At 43.0% G+C, this 16,988-nt stretch overlaps 1 protein-coding gene across 9 annotated transcripts in view; it reads left to right on the top strand.

Annotated features, from left to right (window-relative positions):
- The window catches only part of SEMA5A (semaphorin 5A), a 574,926-nt gene extending 558,150 nt beyond the window's left edge, over positions 1-16,776 (top strand). For all 9 annotated transcript variants that reach the window (XM_077116834.1, XM_077116833.1, XM_077116837.1 and 6 more), the window contains 5 exons: positions 155-325; positions 4,015-4,170; positions 5,582-5,629; positions 11,019-11,230; positions 13,502-16,776. In XM_077116834.1, coding sequence (XP_076972949.1) covers positions 155-325; positions 4,015-4,170; positions 5,582-5,629; positions 11,019-11,230; positions 13,502-13,621 — 707 coding nt within the window. In that variant the 3' untranslated portion in view covers positions 13,622-16,776. The remainder of the gene's footprint in view (positions 1-154; positions 326-4,014; positions 4,171-5,581; positions 5,630-11,018; positions 11,231-13,501) is intronic.
- Positions 16,777-16,988: the final 212 nt, after the last annotated feature.

The following is a 16,988-nucleotide window of genomic DNA, read 5'->3' as shown; positions in this document are numbered from 1 at the left end:
TTCCCCAAGAGGAAAGCCCCAGTTCTCCCATGTTGGGGCCGGCCCCCTTGTTTCACACACAGATGCACACCTGAGAGCAGAGTCTGTCTATCCGCAGCAACTTCAGGTGGGGGTTTGGGTTTCAGAAATGGTGTGCCTTTGTGTCCCCTCCCAGTGGACGGGTTGTGGTCCTGCTGGTCCCCCTGGTCAAAGTGCTCGGCGACGTGTGGCGGAGGACACTACATGAGGACCCGATCCTGCACGAATCCGGCCCCAGCCTATGGAGGGGACATCTGCCTGGGGCTGCACACAGAGGAGGCTCTCTGCAACACGCAACCCTGCCCAGGTAAGGACCCCCATGTCCCCACCCCTTGCAGGGGCCAGGCTTACCCACCACACTTGGGACAAGCTCTCCCATCACGTAATTTATTCAGTGGCAAAGTTAAGGATTCCACTTGACAGCAAATACTGAAAGGAGAGAACCACCCACCCCTACCTTTTGACTTTGTATCCTGGAGCTGCTGGAGCCAAGTCCCATAGATCCAGTGGCAGCAATTACTCGCTATCTTTCTATTCTGGAGGTTAGAAGCCTGAATTCAAGGTGTCCACCAGGCCGTGCTTCCTCTGAAATTGCAAGGGAGAATCCTTCCTGATCTCTTTCTGCAATCCTTGGTGATCCCTGCCTGGCAGCTGCTTCTCCTCCATCCTTCCATGGCCTTCTCCCTGGTGTCAGTCCATCTGTGTATCTAAATTTCCCTTTTCTTATAAGGGCACCAGTCATACTGGATTATCCAGGTCTTAACTAACATCTTCAAAGACCCTATTTCCAAGAGTCAGGGCTTACACATGTCTTTTTGGGTGACACAGTCTACCTGCAACACCTGTGAAGTTTCTTCATACCCAATATGTTCTGCCACACATTCAGAGCACATGTGCAAAAGGTTGATCACACTAGTGAGAGTGTATGTCTTGTTTTATTATAAATAAATGTAGTGTCCCAAGGAAATGTCCCAAGTTGGACCTTGATCTTGATAACTAATACACTTATGACTCAGAATCTGCCCCTTTTGGGCCGAGGGAGAGAGAAAGGCCAGGGGGAGGAACCACTGTTTGCAGAGCCCCCACCCAACCCTTACACTCAGAGTGGGTAAATTCTCTGCAGACTCTTCAGGGCTCAGCACAGGCATCCTGCAGTATCTCAGGGACAGAGCAGGTTCCCCTGAACATTGGCAACCACCACCCATCCTTTCATTTCCTTGGGCTCTTCTCCCCCAAGCTGACTGTTAAGAAAAACATAGGTCCCAGATCTACCCCCCTCCTCACTTTCCTCCTGTCAAGCGCAAACAGCACGGACCCTTCTCACTGAAGACTTTTCCCTCCAAGAGGATAAGTCTGGGGTGTAACTCAGCCAGAAGGTATAATTAGAGCCAAATGGGAGCCCCTTGCTTACTTCAAGAGGGAATTTTAATTCCTTAAGAATTCCCAACCTATGCCAATTTGAAATTGTCATGTAACCCAGAAAAGCCATGTTTTTTAGTTCTGATTCAGTATTGCTAGGTGGGATCATTTTGAGTAAGTTTTTTCCATGGAGATGTGACCCACCCAGTTATGGGTGAGAACTGTTGATTAGGTGGTTTCCATGGAGATGTGTCTCCACCCATTCAAGATGGGTCACTTACAGGAGTCCTTTAAAAGGGAACCATTTTGGAAAAAGCTTCAGAGCCAACACAGACAGAGACATTTAGAGATGTAGAAAGAAAACACCCCTCATCCCCCTTAGGAAAGTTGCTTGAAATGAGAAGCTGGGAGAGAAAGCCTGCAGACATCACCATGTGCCTTCCCAGCCAACAGAGAAATTCTAAATGTCCTTGGCCCTTTCTGAAGTCAAGATATCTTTCCTTGGATGCCTTAGTTTGAACATTTTTATGACCTTAGAACTGTAAACCTGCAATTTAATAAATTCCCTTTTTAAAAGTTGTTCCATCTCTGGTGTATTGCATTTCTGACAGCATTAACAAACCAAACCACCCACCAACTTGCTTTTCAGGAAAGACTTCTAAAATTTCACAGGGTAACACCCAGGTACTTCATCTGTATTCATTTCCTCCAAAATCACTGGATCGTAATCCATGTGCAGTACAATTAGAGGGCAAAAGTTGTATGAAGTCCAAATAGATAAGCAAAGTGCAAGTAACAAGCTCTGGTTATAACAAAACATTCTTAAAATACATAAAATAGGATCTAAGATTTTATTGAAAATTAGGGTGGAGGGCCAAGAGAGACTTTGTCACAAGAAATGTCACTGGACTTGACCTCAGCACTACAGGTGTGGGGGTTTCCAGCTCTGGGAAGATGCCTCAGGAACCCAAAGGAAGCACAGGCTCCCTTCTGGATCCTAGTATTAGCTCAGTTTCCTGAGAGGCGGGGACCACTGTGATGAACATGAGACCATTTTCTGGGTCAGACTTTGATATTGATAACAATCGTGCTTTTTTAAAGCTGATATTTGTAGAAAATTTCCTTCATATTGAAAAAAGCACCTTGAAACCTATTTGCACAGTCATTCTGAAAACTGACTCTTTGCACATTTTTAGGGAGAAAAATGCAACCTTTTTAGAGGCTAAATCTTGATCTCTAAATTGTCCCTGCGCTACAAAGATGATGCTTACATTTTTAAAAATGGGAAAAGCAAGCTGCAGAGAAAAATATATTTTTATATTTATTTCAGTTTGCTAAAGCTGCTGGATATATCCAAAATGGATCAGCTTTTACAAAATGGATTTATTAGGTTCCACATTTACAGTTCTAAGGCCATAAAAATGTCTGAATTAAGGCATTGACCAGGTGCTACCTGGACCCCAAAGAAAGGCTGCCAGCATCTGGGACACCCCTATCAGCTGGGAAGGCATGCGGCTGGCATCTGCTGAGCCTTGCTCCCAGTTCGTTGCTTTCAGCTTCTGATTCCAGGGTCCACTCTTAGCTTCTCAGGGGCAAACTCTTGTTTCTCTCTCTTAGCTTAGCATCTCCTGGGGCATTTTCTTTCTCCAAACATCTGTGTTTTCTCCAAAATGCCTCCCTCTTAAAGGTCTCCCGTAAGCAGATTAAGACCCGCTTTGAATGAGCAGAGTGAAATATCCATGGAAACAACCTAATCAAAAGGCCCCATCCAACAAGATTGGATTAAAAGAACACAGTTTATCTGGGATACATAACAGTTTTAAACTAGCACAATATTGATTACGAATATTTCATGAAAAATGTAGAACTCCCTTTTTTTCATGTCCAAACTTAAATGTGAATATTAGTCTTCTCTTAATGTCTGTAGGTTGGGATGAATTTAACAAGGCTTAGCAAATCTGATAGTTCTGAGGAAAGGTGACCTCCTATTGTGGTCTCAAGGCCTTGACCTAGAAACCCGAGACTCACGCACCGACCTTCTGATCTCCAGTGACAGTAAATCACTAACTCTTGTAGAACCTGGCTCTGTGTATGGCCTGTGCAGAAGTGTTTTTATAAGGCTAGGGAAAATACTTGTGGTAACTTGAAACTCCAACTCACAACCCAGGTCTTCTCTTTAAATGGAAATTTTTCAGAGAAACTTTTCTCTGAAATGAGGGCTGCTCTGTGTTCGCTTGGAAGCTGTCCCAGGGGAAATAGTGTCAGCGTTGATGTCTTCTGCCCCCTACTGCTAGTCCGTGCACTGCAGGGGCACAGATTGGCCCATTAAGTGTCTAAATGCAATCTCTGTATAGCATAAAATAATGTGGGTTTTAGAAAACTTATTTTAAGCACATTGTTTCTGATTAGGGAAATGCTTGACTTTCATGCATCCCCTGTGTGGTTTTTTTTGTTGTTGTTTTTTTTTTTTTTTTTACTGGATTAGTCAGACCAGAGGATACAACTACAGCTTGTTTATATACAGAACCCTAAAAACATCTTTGGGAAACTTATAACAACATACTGACCTTGACAGTATTTCCAGGTTGATTGATGTTAGTGGTGCTATTTTTCCACCCCCTCTTCCTGTCCCTGCAGAGAGCTGGTCCGAGTGGTCCGACTGGTCCGAATGTGATATTTCTGGAGTCCAGGTCCGTGCCCGCCAATGCATCCTTTTATTCCCGGTGGGCACGCAGTGTTCTGGAAACACCACGGAGAGCCGGCCCTGCATTTTCGATTCTAATTTCATCCCAGGTATGGACAGAGATGTTTATAAATGCGAATAAAATCATTTCCAACATTTAGAGAGAAAATGATTCACAGGTTGGAGTTTTAGCTGTTATTTGAGGCCCTGTTTGCTGAAAGAAAGTGATGCTTCTATCAGCTCTTATGGTTTTTTGGTGATTAAGGTGTAGATTTATAGGTAAGAGCAGGGTTAGACTTGAATTATTTTATGATCTTGAGTTTTTTAAAAGCACCATGTCTTCTATAACTTACAGACTATAATTCAGTCAGAAAATTTTGCTCACTAGAACAGGATCATTTTATTCAGTTATATTAATATTAGGTTAAATGTGTTGGCACTGCTCTGTATTTGTTTTTGCACATAAGGAAGGAACTTTCCCTCTATGCAGTCTTAACGTATTTTGGAAAATGGAAACCCATCATTACCTCATCTAGGAGAAGAGTTTGGCTCTCATGCTACAGGCTTTTCAGAGTAAAATCTGTTTCACTACTGATGATAGTTCATTGTCTGTTGCACGCTCACTGGGTAGGTGCTGTACCCTGATAAATCATGTTGCATGGGCCCACTTTGTGTCCCAGATCTAGGGTGCAGGCCACAGTGAACTCCAACCGGTGATAACATAAGGGTAGGGTTTAACTCCGTGAGCCAAATCTGCCATTTTCTTCCATTTGCAGAAAAGATAATAATATTTTAGAAAGAAGTGTTTTAGCCCCTCAGTCCTGCATTGTCTAGAACTGTCAGGGTGTGCTGTGTTTCATTTTTTTTCCCTTTAATCATAGACATATTTGCTATTCTTTTTATCTAATGAATGATTAGTACTGGACTGAATAGACTTTCCAGACTCCTGGAACAGTGTCTCATCTGCTTGGGGGGTTGAGCACTGAAGGGATCTGGCCACCTGGGCACTCCCACATGTGGTGTGCTGGACAGTACGTCTGGGCTCCTGAATATAACTTCATTTGTTTTGGTCATTTCTGCTGTGCTCCCAGGTCTGTATCCCCTCTGCAGATAATGAGAGAACATTGATGTTCATGAAACAAACAAAAGAAAGCATCTGAGGCAGGAGCACCCCAAGCCAGCGCTGTCCACACTCCAGCACCAGCACACTTTGTAACTGAAGTCAGCTCGCCATCTGGCCTTATTTTGGAGCAAGTGCCTGGTTTCAGCCAAGAGACCATAGCATTTTCTTTCTGTATTGATGAATCTCACTCCTTCCCAGTCAAGGCGACCTACATCTTTGTAAAAACAGAGCAAAACAAGACAAAACACCAAATGCACATTGTTATAATTAGGCTTTTGAAAGTTTGCCTCACCTAAGAATCCAAATCCTTAGACATTTTGTTAGCTAAAGCGTCAATGTGAGCCTCACACCCTTTATATATTGTGATTGCTTTTTGTCTTTTTGTTGTTTTTTCTTAGAAGTGTCTGTAGCGAGATCCAGTAGTGTAGAGGAGAAAAGGTGTGGAGGTAAGTTCTTCCTTTTAACAGATTTCTAATATTTCCCCATGTATTTTATGTGATGTTTCTTCTGTTGACCAAAAATGACAGGCTGGAGAAAGTCCTGGATCCTAAACACTGCATATATTAATAGGACAAATATTAACAGTAAATGATTGAAGCCAAGATTAGTGGCTCTCAAAGTGGGGTCCCCAGACCAGGTCACCATCAACCCTTGGAACTTGATAGAAATGCAGATTCTCAGGCCCTACCCCAATCTGCAGATCCAGCTACCTGTGGCTTAATGAGCCCTTTAAGTGATTCCCATGCATACTAAGCTTGTAAACCAGTGATCCTGCTATTAGGTCTAGTTAAATCTCCCATGAGTAAAATTGAATTCAAGACATTTGTTCACATTTACAGTATAAGCCCAGAGCAGTCAGCCTCAAACCTCCATACTGCTGGGATGACTAAATTTTAATGGGGCATGAGGTTCTAGCAACAACTCAGAGGGCTTTTTCAAACTACCTACAACCCTGAATGACACAAACCACAATAAATTTGGATATAGCAACCTTTGCCGTTGATAGGCTGCTGACATACTTTGCGATAAGGTGAACATTCCTGGATAGTACGGGCTGATAGCACAAAGCTCAAAGCACATTCCAAGTGCCCGGTTTTAATAGTATAAGCCAGTATTCACCCCAAGACCCCATGTCTTCATTTGTGTGACCAATAACCTAGAGAAACACTTTCATTCCAAAATCCACTCCACTGAAGCCGACAGTCTTAGATCAAAAGAAACCCCAGTGTCTGAGTAAGATGAAGTCCAGTGTCTGACCTAAGTCAGCTCCATGAGTCTACCCCCCCAACAGCTGCTAACCTGGGATACAGCTGCAGGATGTATACATGCCAGTTCACGTAGCCATAACACTTGTGCTAGCTTTCCTCAATATTTGTAGATCCATCACTCCATGCCCCACACTGTGTTAAATGCTTTAGACAAGAACAAGATGATGTCATTTCATCCTCACAAGAAACAGCAATGCAAATGACACACTTCCACATTACTTATTACTCTTGGAGGTAGAAAAGGGTTTTGGAATTTGGCGATTTTTAGATTGAAGAAGGGTGTTGTGGTGCATATACTTTAGACAAGCACCTCTACAGGGTCTGGGGCAGAGCTTTGGCCAAACTCTTCATTGATCCTAATGTGTAATGTGGGCGAAGAGTAGAGGCTAATATTCCTTCTGGCAGCACTGGTTCAGCTCTGCAGCCGATGGCCCAGCTCAGGCCACATTGTGTTGCCAGACAAGTGATGAAAATTCAGTGCCCAAGATGTTGGATTTAGGAATTGTAAAAAAGAGACCATGGTCATTTATTATTATCTGCATCTTACAAATGGGGACCATGAAGCTCAGAGAGGTGAGGTCTCCAGATGAAGTATAGGTAGGAAATGAGTAGCGGAGGGCCACGACTCAGGCAGTGTGAGCCGAGACCCAGGAAAATGGTCTCGATTGTGGGTGTTTGGGAGAATTGTGTCTAGGGAGACCACGTCACAGCAGTCCTGGTTGGGTGATACCTACAACAACTACAGGGTCCAAAGTTCTCTGCTGCTTTCAGAGGCAGCTTAGGTGAAGAGCTGAGCCAAGAAGGAAGAGGAAATGGTCCCAACCTGTGAGATCCTGAGGCAGAGCACAACCCCACTCCCACCCCACCACCCCCCAACTGATTCCTCAGCACGTAACTGGCCCTCCCACTGTGCCTGATACTCAGGAAACACCTTTCCCTGGCTTCTCTTGTCCAGTTAAGATGTCAGAGTTGGTCACTGCCTTGAACATCCAGGAAAACAGTGCCAAGGCTATTCCCATCTACATTTCTAAATGCGCTATACCAACAGGCTCCAAATCCCAGGGGCAAGCCTGTTAGCTTACGGGAACTTTACTCCACGATATCTAGAACTGATTTTAGATCTCTTGACTGCTGACAGTGACACATAAACAAGCACAGGTAAAAGATCAGATAGATATTCTTTTAGGGCGGATAGATGAAACATAATTATTAGCAAGCGTGTTTTAGGATGTTTAGAGAGACAACACAGACATTTCTTTTTTCTGTTTGTTGAGATATCAATCAGACTTTGCACGGGAAATCAGTCTTCCTGAACCAACTGCGTGGTTTCCATTCTGGCTTTACTGACTCTTCTAGCTTGCTAGCTGCTGGAATGCAATTCCAGAAACAGAATGGCTTTTAGAAGTGGAAATTTATTAAGTTGCAAGTTTACAGTTCTAAAGCCGTGAAACTGTCCAGATTAAAGCAAGGCTATAGCAATGTCCAATCTAAGGCATCCAGGAAAACATACCTTGGTTCAAGAAGGCCAGTGAAGTTCAGGGTTTCTCTCTCAGCTGGAAAGTGCACATGGAGAACATGGCCACATCTGCTAGCTTTCTCTCCAGGCTTCTTGTTTCATGAAGCTCCCCTAGGGGTGTTTTCCTTCTTCATCTCCAAAGGTCTCTGGCTGCATGGGCTCTTGTGGTTCTCATGGCTCTGTTACTCTCAAGCTTTTTCCAAAATGTTTCCTCTTTTAAAGGATTCCAGTAAATGAATCAAGCCCCACCTAGAATGGGTGGAGTCACATCTCCCTCTAGTCAAAGGTTAATACCCACAATTGGGCATGCCGCATCTCCATGGAGATAATCTAATCAAGTTTCCAACATATGGTGCTGAATAGGGATTAAAAGAAACAGTTGCCTCTGCAAAATGGATTAGAACTAAAACATGGCTTTTCCAGGGTGCATAATCCTTTCAAACAAGCACACTGACCAGTAACAGCAAAATGCATATACTAAGAAAACAGCCACACTAAGCAGATTCAAAAGAGATTTAATAGGCAGTATTTTCCCCTTATGCAGAAAAATGTTCTCCTATTGAAATTTCTTGACTTGGAGAGCTATTTTTAGTTTCATGAGACACAAAAAGTATATAATCGTCATAAAGATGTCAGCTGCCTCCCGCCTTCCCCTGGCACCTGCAGGAATGATTCATTGGACGAATGATAAAGCATCTGCATATGGAGCGCATCATCCATCCTCTGTATTTTATAATGAAATAGTGGTATCAGTGCTACAGAAGATATTTGTGTTAGTATGTGACCCTGACCCTGGGGAGTCCCAGCAGCCAGGTGTAGAGAACTGGCAGCGTGTGTGAAATCGGCGTTTGCTTCTCTTAAGCACAGCTTCAGTGTTACAGTAAACAGTTCCAGGGGTGTTGGAGATGCCCGCTGGGTGCTTTATCCAGCTGTTCAGGTTGGGAGCTCTCCAGAGGCTTCATGAAAAGAATCAGGAAAGGTAAATGATGTATTAAGCTCTATCACACCCATATACCACCAACCAAATAAGCCAGAAGTGAAAAGTTGAAGGAAGTCGCCAGGACTGGTGATCCTTACAGGATGTTCTAGCAGTGTCCGCCTGGGTTATCCAGTCCTGGGTGCCACCCACATGGGGCGCCTCCATTAAGAACCATGTTGTCCATATGGAAGGTGAGTGCATTGTGGAGTTAGTTGTTGGTGGTGGCTGATGTGGATCAGAGAGCAGGTGGCCTTGTGCACCCTGTCCACCCAGCTGGGGGAGCAGATCCCTCACTCGGGGGTCCTGGACACAGTGTCCAGGGACAGCAAAAGGAGCACATCACAGAGGGCAAAGCTCCCCACGTGTCACAGGTGAGGCTTTTTGGCATCACTCCACCCAAGCCTCTGTCACAGTGAGGTTTAGGGAACACAAACACCTTGGGTTCCAGCATCTAGTTCACTAGGTGAATAGTGACGAGTGGCTCTGAAACACCTGGTATGAAGCTTGGGCTGGTGCTGGCAGGACAGAGCCCCACTGTGAGGGGAGCAGGGGAGTGTCTCACAAAGGATGTGAAGGCCACTCTCATCACTGTTGGGGATGGCTTGGAGATTCAGATGCAGGGGGAAGAAGGACAGACTCTTACCCAGCCCTGGAGGCCTCTCCCTGGGGTCCATGGTGGTGCAGAACAGGCATCCCCCACTAACTCTCCTGGGCCCACTGGGGTGGGGGTGGGGGCTACACCTTCTGATGCTGTGTGGAGGGGACACAGCCAGGGGTCCTCAGGTGTGCTCAGGGCAGTGGGGAAACATGTCTGTAACCCTTGGGCAGTTAGTCATGGAGTGCTGGCACAATATAGAAAAAATAGCATCAGGTTCTGATTTTCAGTAAGCCCAGCTCCATGAGCCCTGCTCCAAATGCTCTTTGTTCCTGGAAGGGTTTGAGATGTTAGTAGTAAAGCATTTGCCAACACACGAATAACAGCTACACTTTTGCTGTTCCTTCTCAGACATTACACAGGCCTTTGTGTTGGCGTCATACAGACCAGTCCTATGTTAGAGACCTCATGCATGTCAGCCAATTTTTTTGAATGATTTGTATTCATAACTCAGGGAAAATACCTCAAAGAAAGAGAACATATGCTAAAATGGAAACACATTATGTTAAAGAAGGGCTTCCCATGACCACTTAAAACAGGAGTATCACATAGTACTAAAAAGATCATATTTTATGTCTTTAGCCCATATTATTTACATTTTTTGGAATAAACCATCTGCTTTAAAACATCTCAAATAGAAGTGAAAACAATGGATGCATTGTGGAGTAACATGTATGCACATCATACACCTGCAGCCCATTGAGGGTTGCAGGTTTGCAGAACTATAGGACAAGGGGAGGGGGTTACAGTAGTCACCTCTGAGAAAGGGAAATGGGTGGCTGCAGACAGGGAAAGAAGAAAGACTTATGTTATTGAATATTCTTTTCACTTCTAATGTTACACAATATGTATATAATACCATTCAAAAATATAATGGAAAAATAAGAATTATGACAATGAAAAACATTTTTAATGTTTTTTTAAAGTGAAACAGGGAAGGAGAAAGGGGACAATGGTCAGGCTGGCCGGTGACCAACGATTTGAAGCAGAAAGCATATTTCCCTTTGTCTGTGTGACACAGCCACATTGTATGCAGATACACTCAGAGTATTTAAGTACACCCAAAAATGGTCCCTGAAACCGCATAGACCATAGATTATGCTGCCCTTGAAACAGAAGAACAATGTCAAAGAAGCCTTGGGAAGAAAAAAATGCTTTTGTTGATGTATTGAAGTTTAAATTATCTTCAAGAGACTGATTATAATCAATAAGAGCATCATCTCAAAATATACCACGCGTGCAGTAGAGTTTTCCTTGGCAGTCGTGGCATTTCCAGGAAAGTACGATGATTTCTCTGATGATGGAGTAGGTTGGAACTTTTGTTTCACATTCTCTTTTTATCCAAGAGGTAAAGCTTGAGCTGTTAAGCAGGATGCTCTTTCCCAGTACAGCATGACTTTTGGTCCTTGCTTCCCAGAGTTCAACATGTTCCACATGCTGGCCGTGGGGCTGAGCAGCTCCATCCTCGGCTGCCTTCTCACCCTGCTCATCTACACCTACTGCCAGCGGTACCAGCAGCAGTCCCATGACGCCACTGTCATCCACCCCGTCTCTCCCGCCCCTCTGAACACCAGCATAACTAACCACATCAACAAACTGGACAAGTATGACTCAGTAGAAGCCATCAAGGTAAGGGATCACACCACAACCAGGTCTGCACAGCACAATGGATCCTGAGACTGTTAGCAGAACTCCTTGTAGGAGTGCAGTGATGGGTGGGGGGCAAGGTGGAGGGTTCCCCTTGTGATGAGCAAAGCTTTTTAAAGCTTTGTTTTATCTAGGGAAAGATGGCATTTTATTTTGGGGGCATAGAGATGACAACAAATAAAATGCTGGAAAATATTTCGGGTTGGTCATTACTCACTCTGCCTTAACTGTGCCGTCGGCATCTGAGAGAGGTTTTGCATCAGAGAGGGGCTCCAGGCTGAGAACTTATGTGGCAGGCAGTAAGAATGAGGGCCAAGGTTTGGCATTCAGATATGCAAGATTATTTCAGGACTCCTCACCAGGATGATATAGGTGAAAAGTTTTTACATCATTATAAAAATATCTTCAAATGATTTACAAGCATGTTGAAATTTTGCAGCTTTGCATTATGTTAACGTGATGTGTAACTGGTATGATGTGGTGTATTTTGTTATATTTCCTGATGGATGATTAATTTAGTGTTTGACGCAGGCATTTTGAATACATGGCCAGTTGCTTTCTTGTCCCAAGGAAGAAGGGGTATAAGCTTTGGACCCACCAGATGTGAGTTCGTTTTAGTAAACCCTGATACTTCCCAGCTGGATAAACTTAGGCAACTTATTCACACAAACGAGCCTCCGTTTCCTCCTCTATAAATTGGAGAAGATGAGAATCAGATGGGGTCATTTACATAATATGCCATGCATAGTACCTGGCAAAATAAATGTGTTTTTATTTGAAGAATTTTGCATCCTGCTTCAAACTACCAGTTACATATTTCTTTGAATCTGTTTCTTCATCTTTAAAATGTGTATAGCATACATACTTTTATATCGTTGGAAGGTTTAAATGGACTAATGCACCAGAGTGCACAAGACCCAGCATCCAGAAAATAGAAGCTGCAGTTGTTAATTTGTCTGCACAGGATATTAGGGCTTATCTAATGCACCCATCCTCCACTAACAGCTACATGAATGAAGGAGATTTTTCTGAAGTAAATTAAATTTTATAGTATTCACATTTCCTTCTGGGGATATTTGCTAGTCCCTTAACATTCTTAGGGAGATTTTTGATATGCTTACTCAGCTCTGATGTTTACCTTTGAAATTAAATTACCTTCCCATATAGAGTATTTCATTAGCCATTACTACTTAAGGTTGTTAGAGGATTGTATGTTCCAGGAGCCATGATGTCCTAACTTGTTTCCTCCCTGCCATGTGGCATCCATTTTGCATCACTTGTGGAGATATTACAACCAGTTTACTTTTGTTCCTGGACCCCGCTTATACCAGGACCAGAATCCATCAGCTCCTCTCACTAGGCTACTGATAAAGCCAGAGGCTCTCAAAATGAGATTTCAAATATGAGGAAGAAAATAAGTTCTGGTTCTTTCTATAGAAAGAACCGTCCAAATTGATCCCCAGAACTCAAGAATGGACTTCTGTAAATGTGGCTCCAGCACTTCACTTCTCTGGGGTCACTGTTACTTTGAGTAGCTCTAGATGGTCTTCTGTTCTCACCAGGGGTTCAGTGTCCATTTAAGATGGTCAGAAATCTTGCTGCCAGGAGGGCAAAAGACTTTGGGGGCACTGACGGCTGCCTGGGCTTTAATCGATCCTTCTAGAAATTTCTGTGGTCCTTGCCCAGACTAGTTCTGAGTAGTTGGCTTATGTCCACCATCTTCCTTTCAAATTTACCCCAACCTGGGCTAGACTATGAAATGGCAGGTGGGTTTAGTGTTTTAATGAGGAAGGGTGCCTGTACCAGAAATGACTGAGAAGTCCCCTTTGAACAAGGGCAGACAACGAAAATAAATGAAAGCATTAGCAATCTGACAGTATTCAGAAAGCTCCTTAGTGACTTGATCGTGTGGGATAACATTCAGAGCGTCTGTGAATTTGAAATCATTTGTGTTTTAGGTTTTCTGGAGGTTTAGTTTCCTAAGCTGAGCTTCTCTCAGACACTTCCTGACTAAAGTTCAAAACTAGGCTGGAGGAAATCGAATCTGCCAACCCTCTGCTAGTTAAGCAAGTCCTCAGTGAGGTAAATGCTGTGGGGATGCCAAGAAGTGAGAAAACCCATGGCACGCGGTGGAGCCTTAGGAGAACGCTCGAGATCAGCATGGCAGTCTCCTAATTACATTCTCTTTTGAAATACTACTTGACAATCTGACAGCCTTAAAATATGTCATTTTTTTTTTTTTTATTTTTACAGGCATTTAACAAAAATAACTTGATCCTAGAAGAAAGAAACAAATACTTCAACCCACATCTCACTGGAAAGACCTATTCTAACGCCTACTTTACAGATCTCAATAATTATGATGAATACTAAATAGCTCTACTTTTGGCCTCTTGTAATTGCCCAGTTCCTCAAGGCCTGTGCTCCATGACTGCCCATGTTTTTGAGGCTTCGGAGACGTCTCAGCTGCATCTCAAGCCAGGAGTGTCCCATCGCTGCCAAAAAGATGCATCTCTCAACAGCAGCAACCACAAAAAACTCAATATGGCATTGTGAAGATTTGATCTATAACACTTGATCATTGTTGAGTGAGCCATGCTGTGATGTTTTTGATTGTTTAGCCCATTTTGCTACCGGATTGATTGTTTTCTTGAGCTTTTTTACACATGTGCCACGTGCATTGGAAGAAGTTTCTAGGAATAGGAACATCTTCTTGCTTTTAGAATAAATGTTCATGATGTTTTAATTCAAGAAAATAGGCACTTTATCTGCAAGCTTCCTTGCACCATAAGGAGTGCTTAGGTTCATAGCATTTGATAAAATGAAGAAAAGCAATGTGGCCACATGGTGATAAGACTATGCGTCTCCCATGCCCCCTGCCTGCCTACTCCCCGCCCCCCCCCCAATCTATAAAATACTTTGGAGTTCTTGGAAGTGGCCTGTGCATTTGGACTGGGAATGAATCTGGCTTAAGAAAACCAAGGGATTCAGCCGGGCTTGTATCTGCAGATGATGGTATGGCGTGGGAGACGCGCAGCCTTGGTCTTGTTGCAGTTATGGATTGCCTTGGCATAAGAGGAGGGATGTCACAGCAGAGGACAGGCAAGGAGGAATGGGAGGAAGTGCTCTGCAGGTGGCTGGTAAAATAGCCTTATTCTGACTTTTGAATTTTCCTGGAAATCCAGGGAACTCCTTGCCTCACTGCTCACCTGAAAGCCCGCCTCTCTGATCTATAGTAACATCTGTAAAACAAACACTTGTTTGTTTCCTTTCCATTAGAATTTGGATATCTTTGACACCTCCTCTCTCCCCACAAAGAAAAATCCTGAACATTTATGGTGCCTATTAGGGAAAATATTGAGAGTACTGGAATGTGATTGGAGGCTAGTTACAATTTTCCTTTTCATGGAAAGTGCTGAAGAAACCCAACAGTTGAGGAAAAGCAATTTTTTTATTTTCTATCTCCCTGATGTAACTAATATGTGGAAATCACCCCTATCAAGAGCATTAAGTATGTGTAAAGTGGGCTTTCAGTGACCTGTTGCTGTACATAGTGACATGCTACCCCCATACCAAGCTGCCATGTGCTGCCTCCAGGCCAGGTGAGGGGGTGGAAACCAGGGTTTAACTCTGTTGCCTTTTCTTTTTCCTCAGTGTTGCCCTCTTGTCCACCCACTTCCCACCCCTCTATCTGCATGGGGACATTTCAAGACATATGTTAGAAAAATCGGGGAAGCTGAAAGTAAGGTTTTCAGTGGCTCCTGTGATTCTGGGCATTGTCCAGAGATAAGCATTTCAGAGATTCCTAGAAGACAAAGTTAGTGAATTACTCACAAGCAGCAGATACATAACTCCTGGCCATTGGTTGGCTAGTCATTGAAAGCAAGAGTAAGGTTAAAAATGTTCATCTGATACCTCTGGGCATTGGGATAAGGGTCTGGGCAGGCATTAATATATTGATGAATGAACTTTTGCATTTTTAAAAAATATGGAAGATGGGTATTAAAGATTACAGATTTTATTACCATACATGTTGATACCCTACCCAATTTAAAGAAACAGTTTGATAAAAATATTAAGAAAATGCATATATCTGATGTTTAGCAGTGAATTTTGTTGAGTCCATACACCTAAATTTGCAGAAATGACTCTGTTAAAGTTAAAATGTCCTATGGTCTCTGGGAGATGAGAGACATTGCAAATAAGCAGTGTTCAGCCTGGTATGAGATTGCTCCGTCCCTGTGTACAGTTAAAGTCCACACCCAGTAGATGAAATTTAGTGTGGTATTTTCCTAGTTGTCCCTGGGTTGGCTTTTCTTTGGACACTTCAACCCATCCCGTCACTGTTGTGTGAAAAAAACAAATACCATCACTGTGCAGGACTGTTTCAATTTTTTTTTTTATACTTCCCCTATATTTTTTAAGCTTAAAAGGTGATGTATGTTGCCCTGGGAAAGAAGCTGTTAATATTTCAAAAAAGCTTCCCTGGACTTGATGGGAAGTGCTTTCTGATGGCATCCAAGTTGGTCTTGAAACAATCTTATGGGAAGGGAGATACTTCCCCACACAAACATATACGTGGAAGTTTCATGTCAATAATATAAATTATTGAGACCACCCCTAAACCTACCCCACAATCCTTCACATTTGTTCCTTGAGACTATCCACAGGGAAGTTGTTATGGATTATTTTATTAGTATTATTATATTATTATTATTGTCATTGTTTAACAAGACAGCAGTTGGTTTGGAATAATTATAACAATATCCTAAGAATTTGAGCAAGCTGCTGGATAACTGCTTTATTTCTCCATCACTATAGATATTGAATAGCTATTGCTCATGAATATATGCCTCACACTCCCTACCCCTGGTTATCACACAAAAAAAGTATTACACAGACTTCCTCAGTGGTGTCTGACCACTTCTATCTACTATCCTTCAAAAAGCACGTCTTCTCTAGGATATTTGGGATTCCTTCTGAAACCTTGTGGGGACACTTGTCACATTTTTTCCTTCTTGGCACACAAAGTACAATTAGAGACTAATTATTTGGCATCATCAAATAATTTAACCTCTCTGAAGTTGATGCCAAATGATATTAACCATAGTTTAACTTCTTGGGTGCTTTCTAGATACAGTTGACATTTGGCAGCTTTTCATTAGGATGCTGTCTTTGGTCTCACATTTAAATTCTTGGAAACTAATTACCAACAGTGCTCAGGATCTTCTCTTCTAGACCTGACTAGTCACCATCTGGTATCGGTCCTTTATTGCACAGAGACTTTGCAGGAAGGAAAAGAACACAGAATTCCCACATGCTGTGAGCCATGTGGCCATCCCAGATAGCATTGGGGTGAGTGCCCTGGATGAAAGGGAAGGCTTTGTCACTGCTGTGGGATAATGGGCTGGGAGAATTCTGAGGAATTCTGAGAGGTGCTGGACCAGGTTCTGCTGTGTAGAAGAGCCACAGTCACCAAAATCATGGGTATTTCTGTGTGATATTCATATAAAGATATTTCTATACTACTGTCCTTTAAAAAGAACATGAGACGTGAACTTCTCATCTTAGGACGTTTAATTAAGCCTATTCAGGTGTAGTCTAAATAGAATTAGCATCCATGTTAGAGAAAAATAAGAAGACTCCGTGTGTGTGTGTGTGTCCATGGCAGAACGAGGGGAGAGGACCCGATTCTAAAAGAATTGAAGAGGAATTAAAAACAGTGGGTGGGCATGAAGGC

This window comes from Tamandua tetradactyla, chromosome 9 (assembly GCF_023851605.1).
Source record: "Tamandua tetradactyla isolate mTamTet1 chromosome 9, mTamTet1.pri, whole genome shotgun sequence".
Classification (NCBI taxonomy): Eukaryota; Metazoa; Chordata; class Mammalia; order Pilosa; family Myrmecophagidae; genus Tamandua; species Tamandua tetradactyla.
The sequence above is the reverse complement of the archived record's forward strand: the minus strand, read 5'-3'. Positions and strand labels throughout refer to the sequence as shown.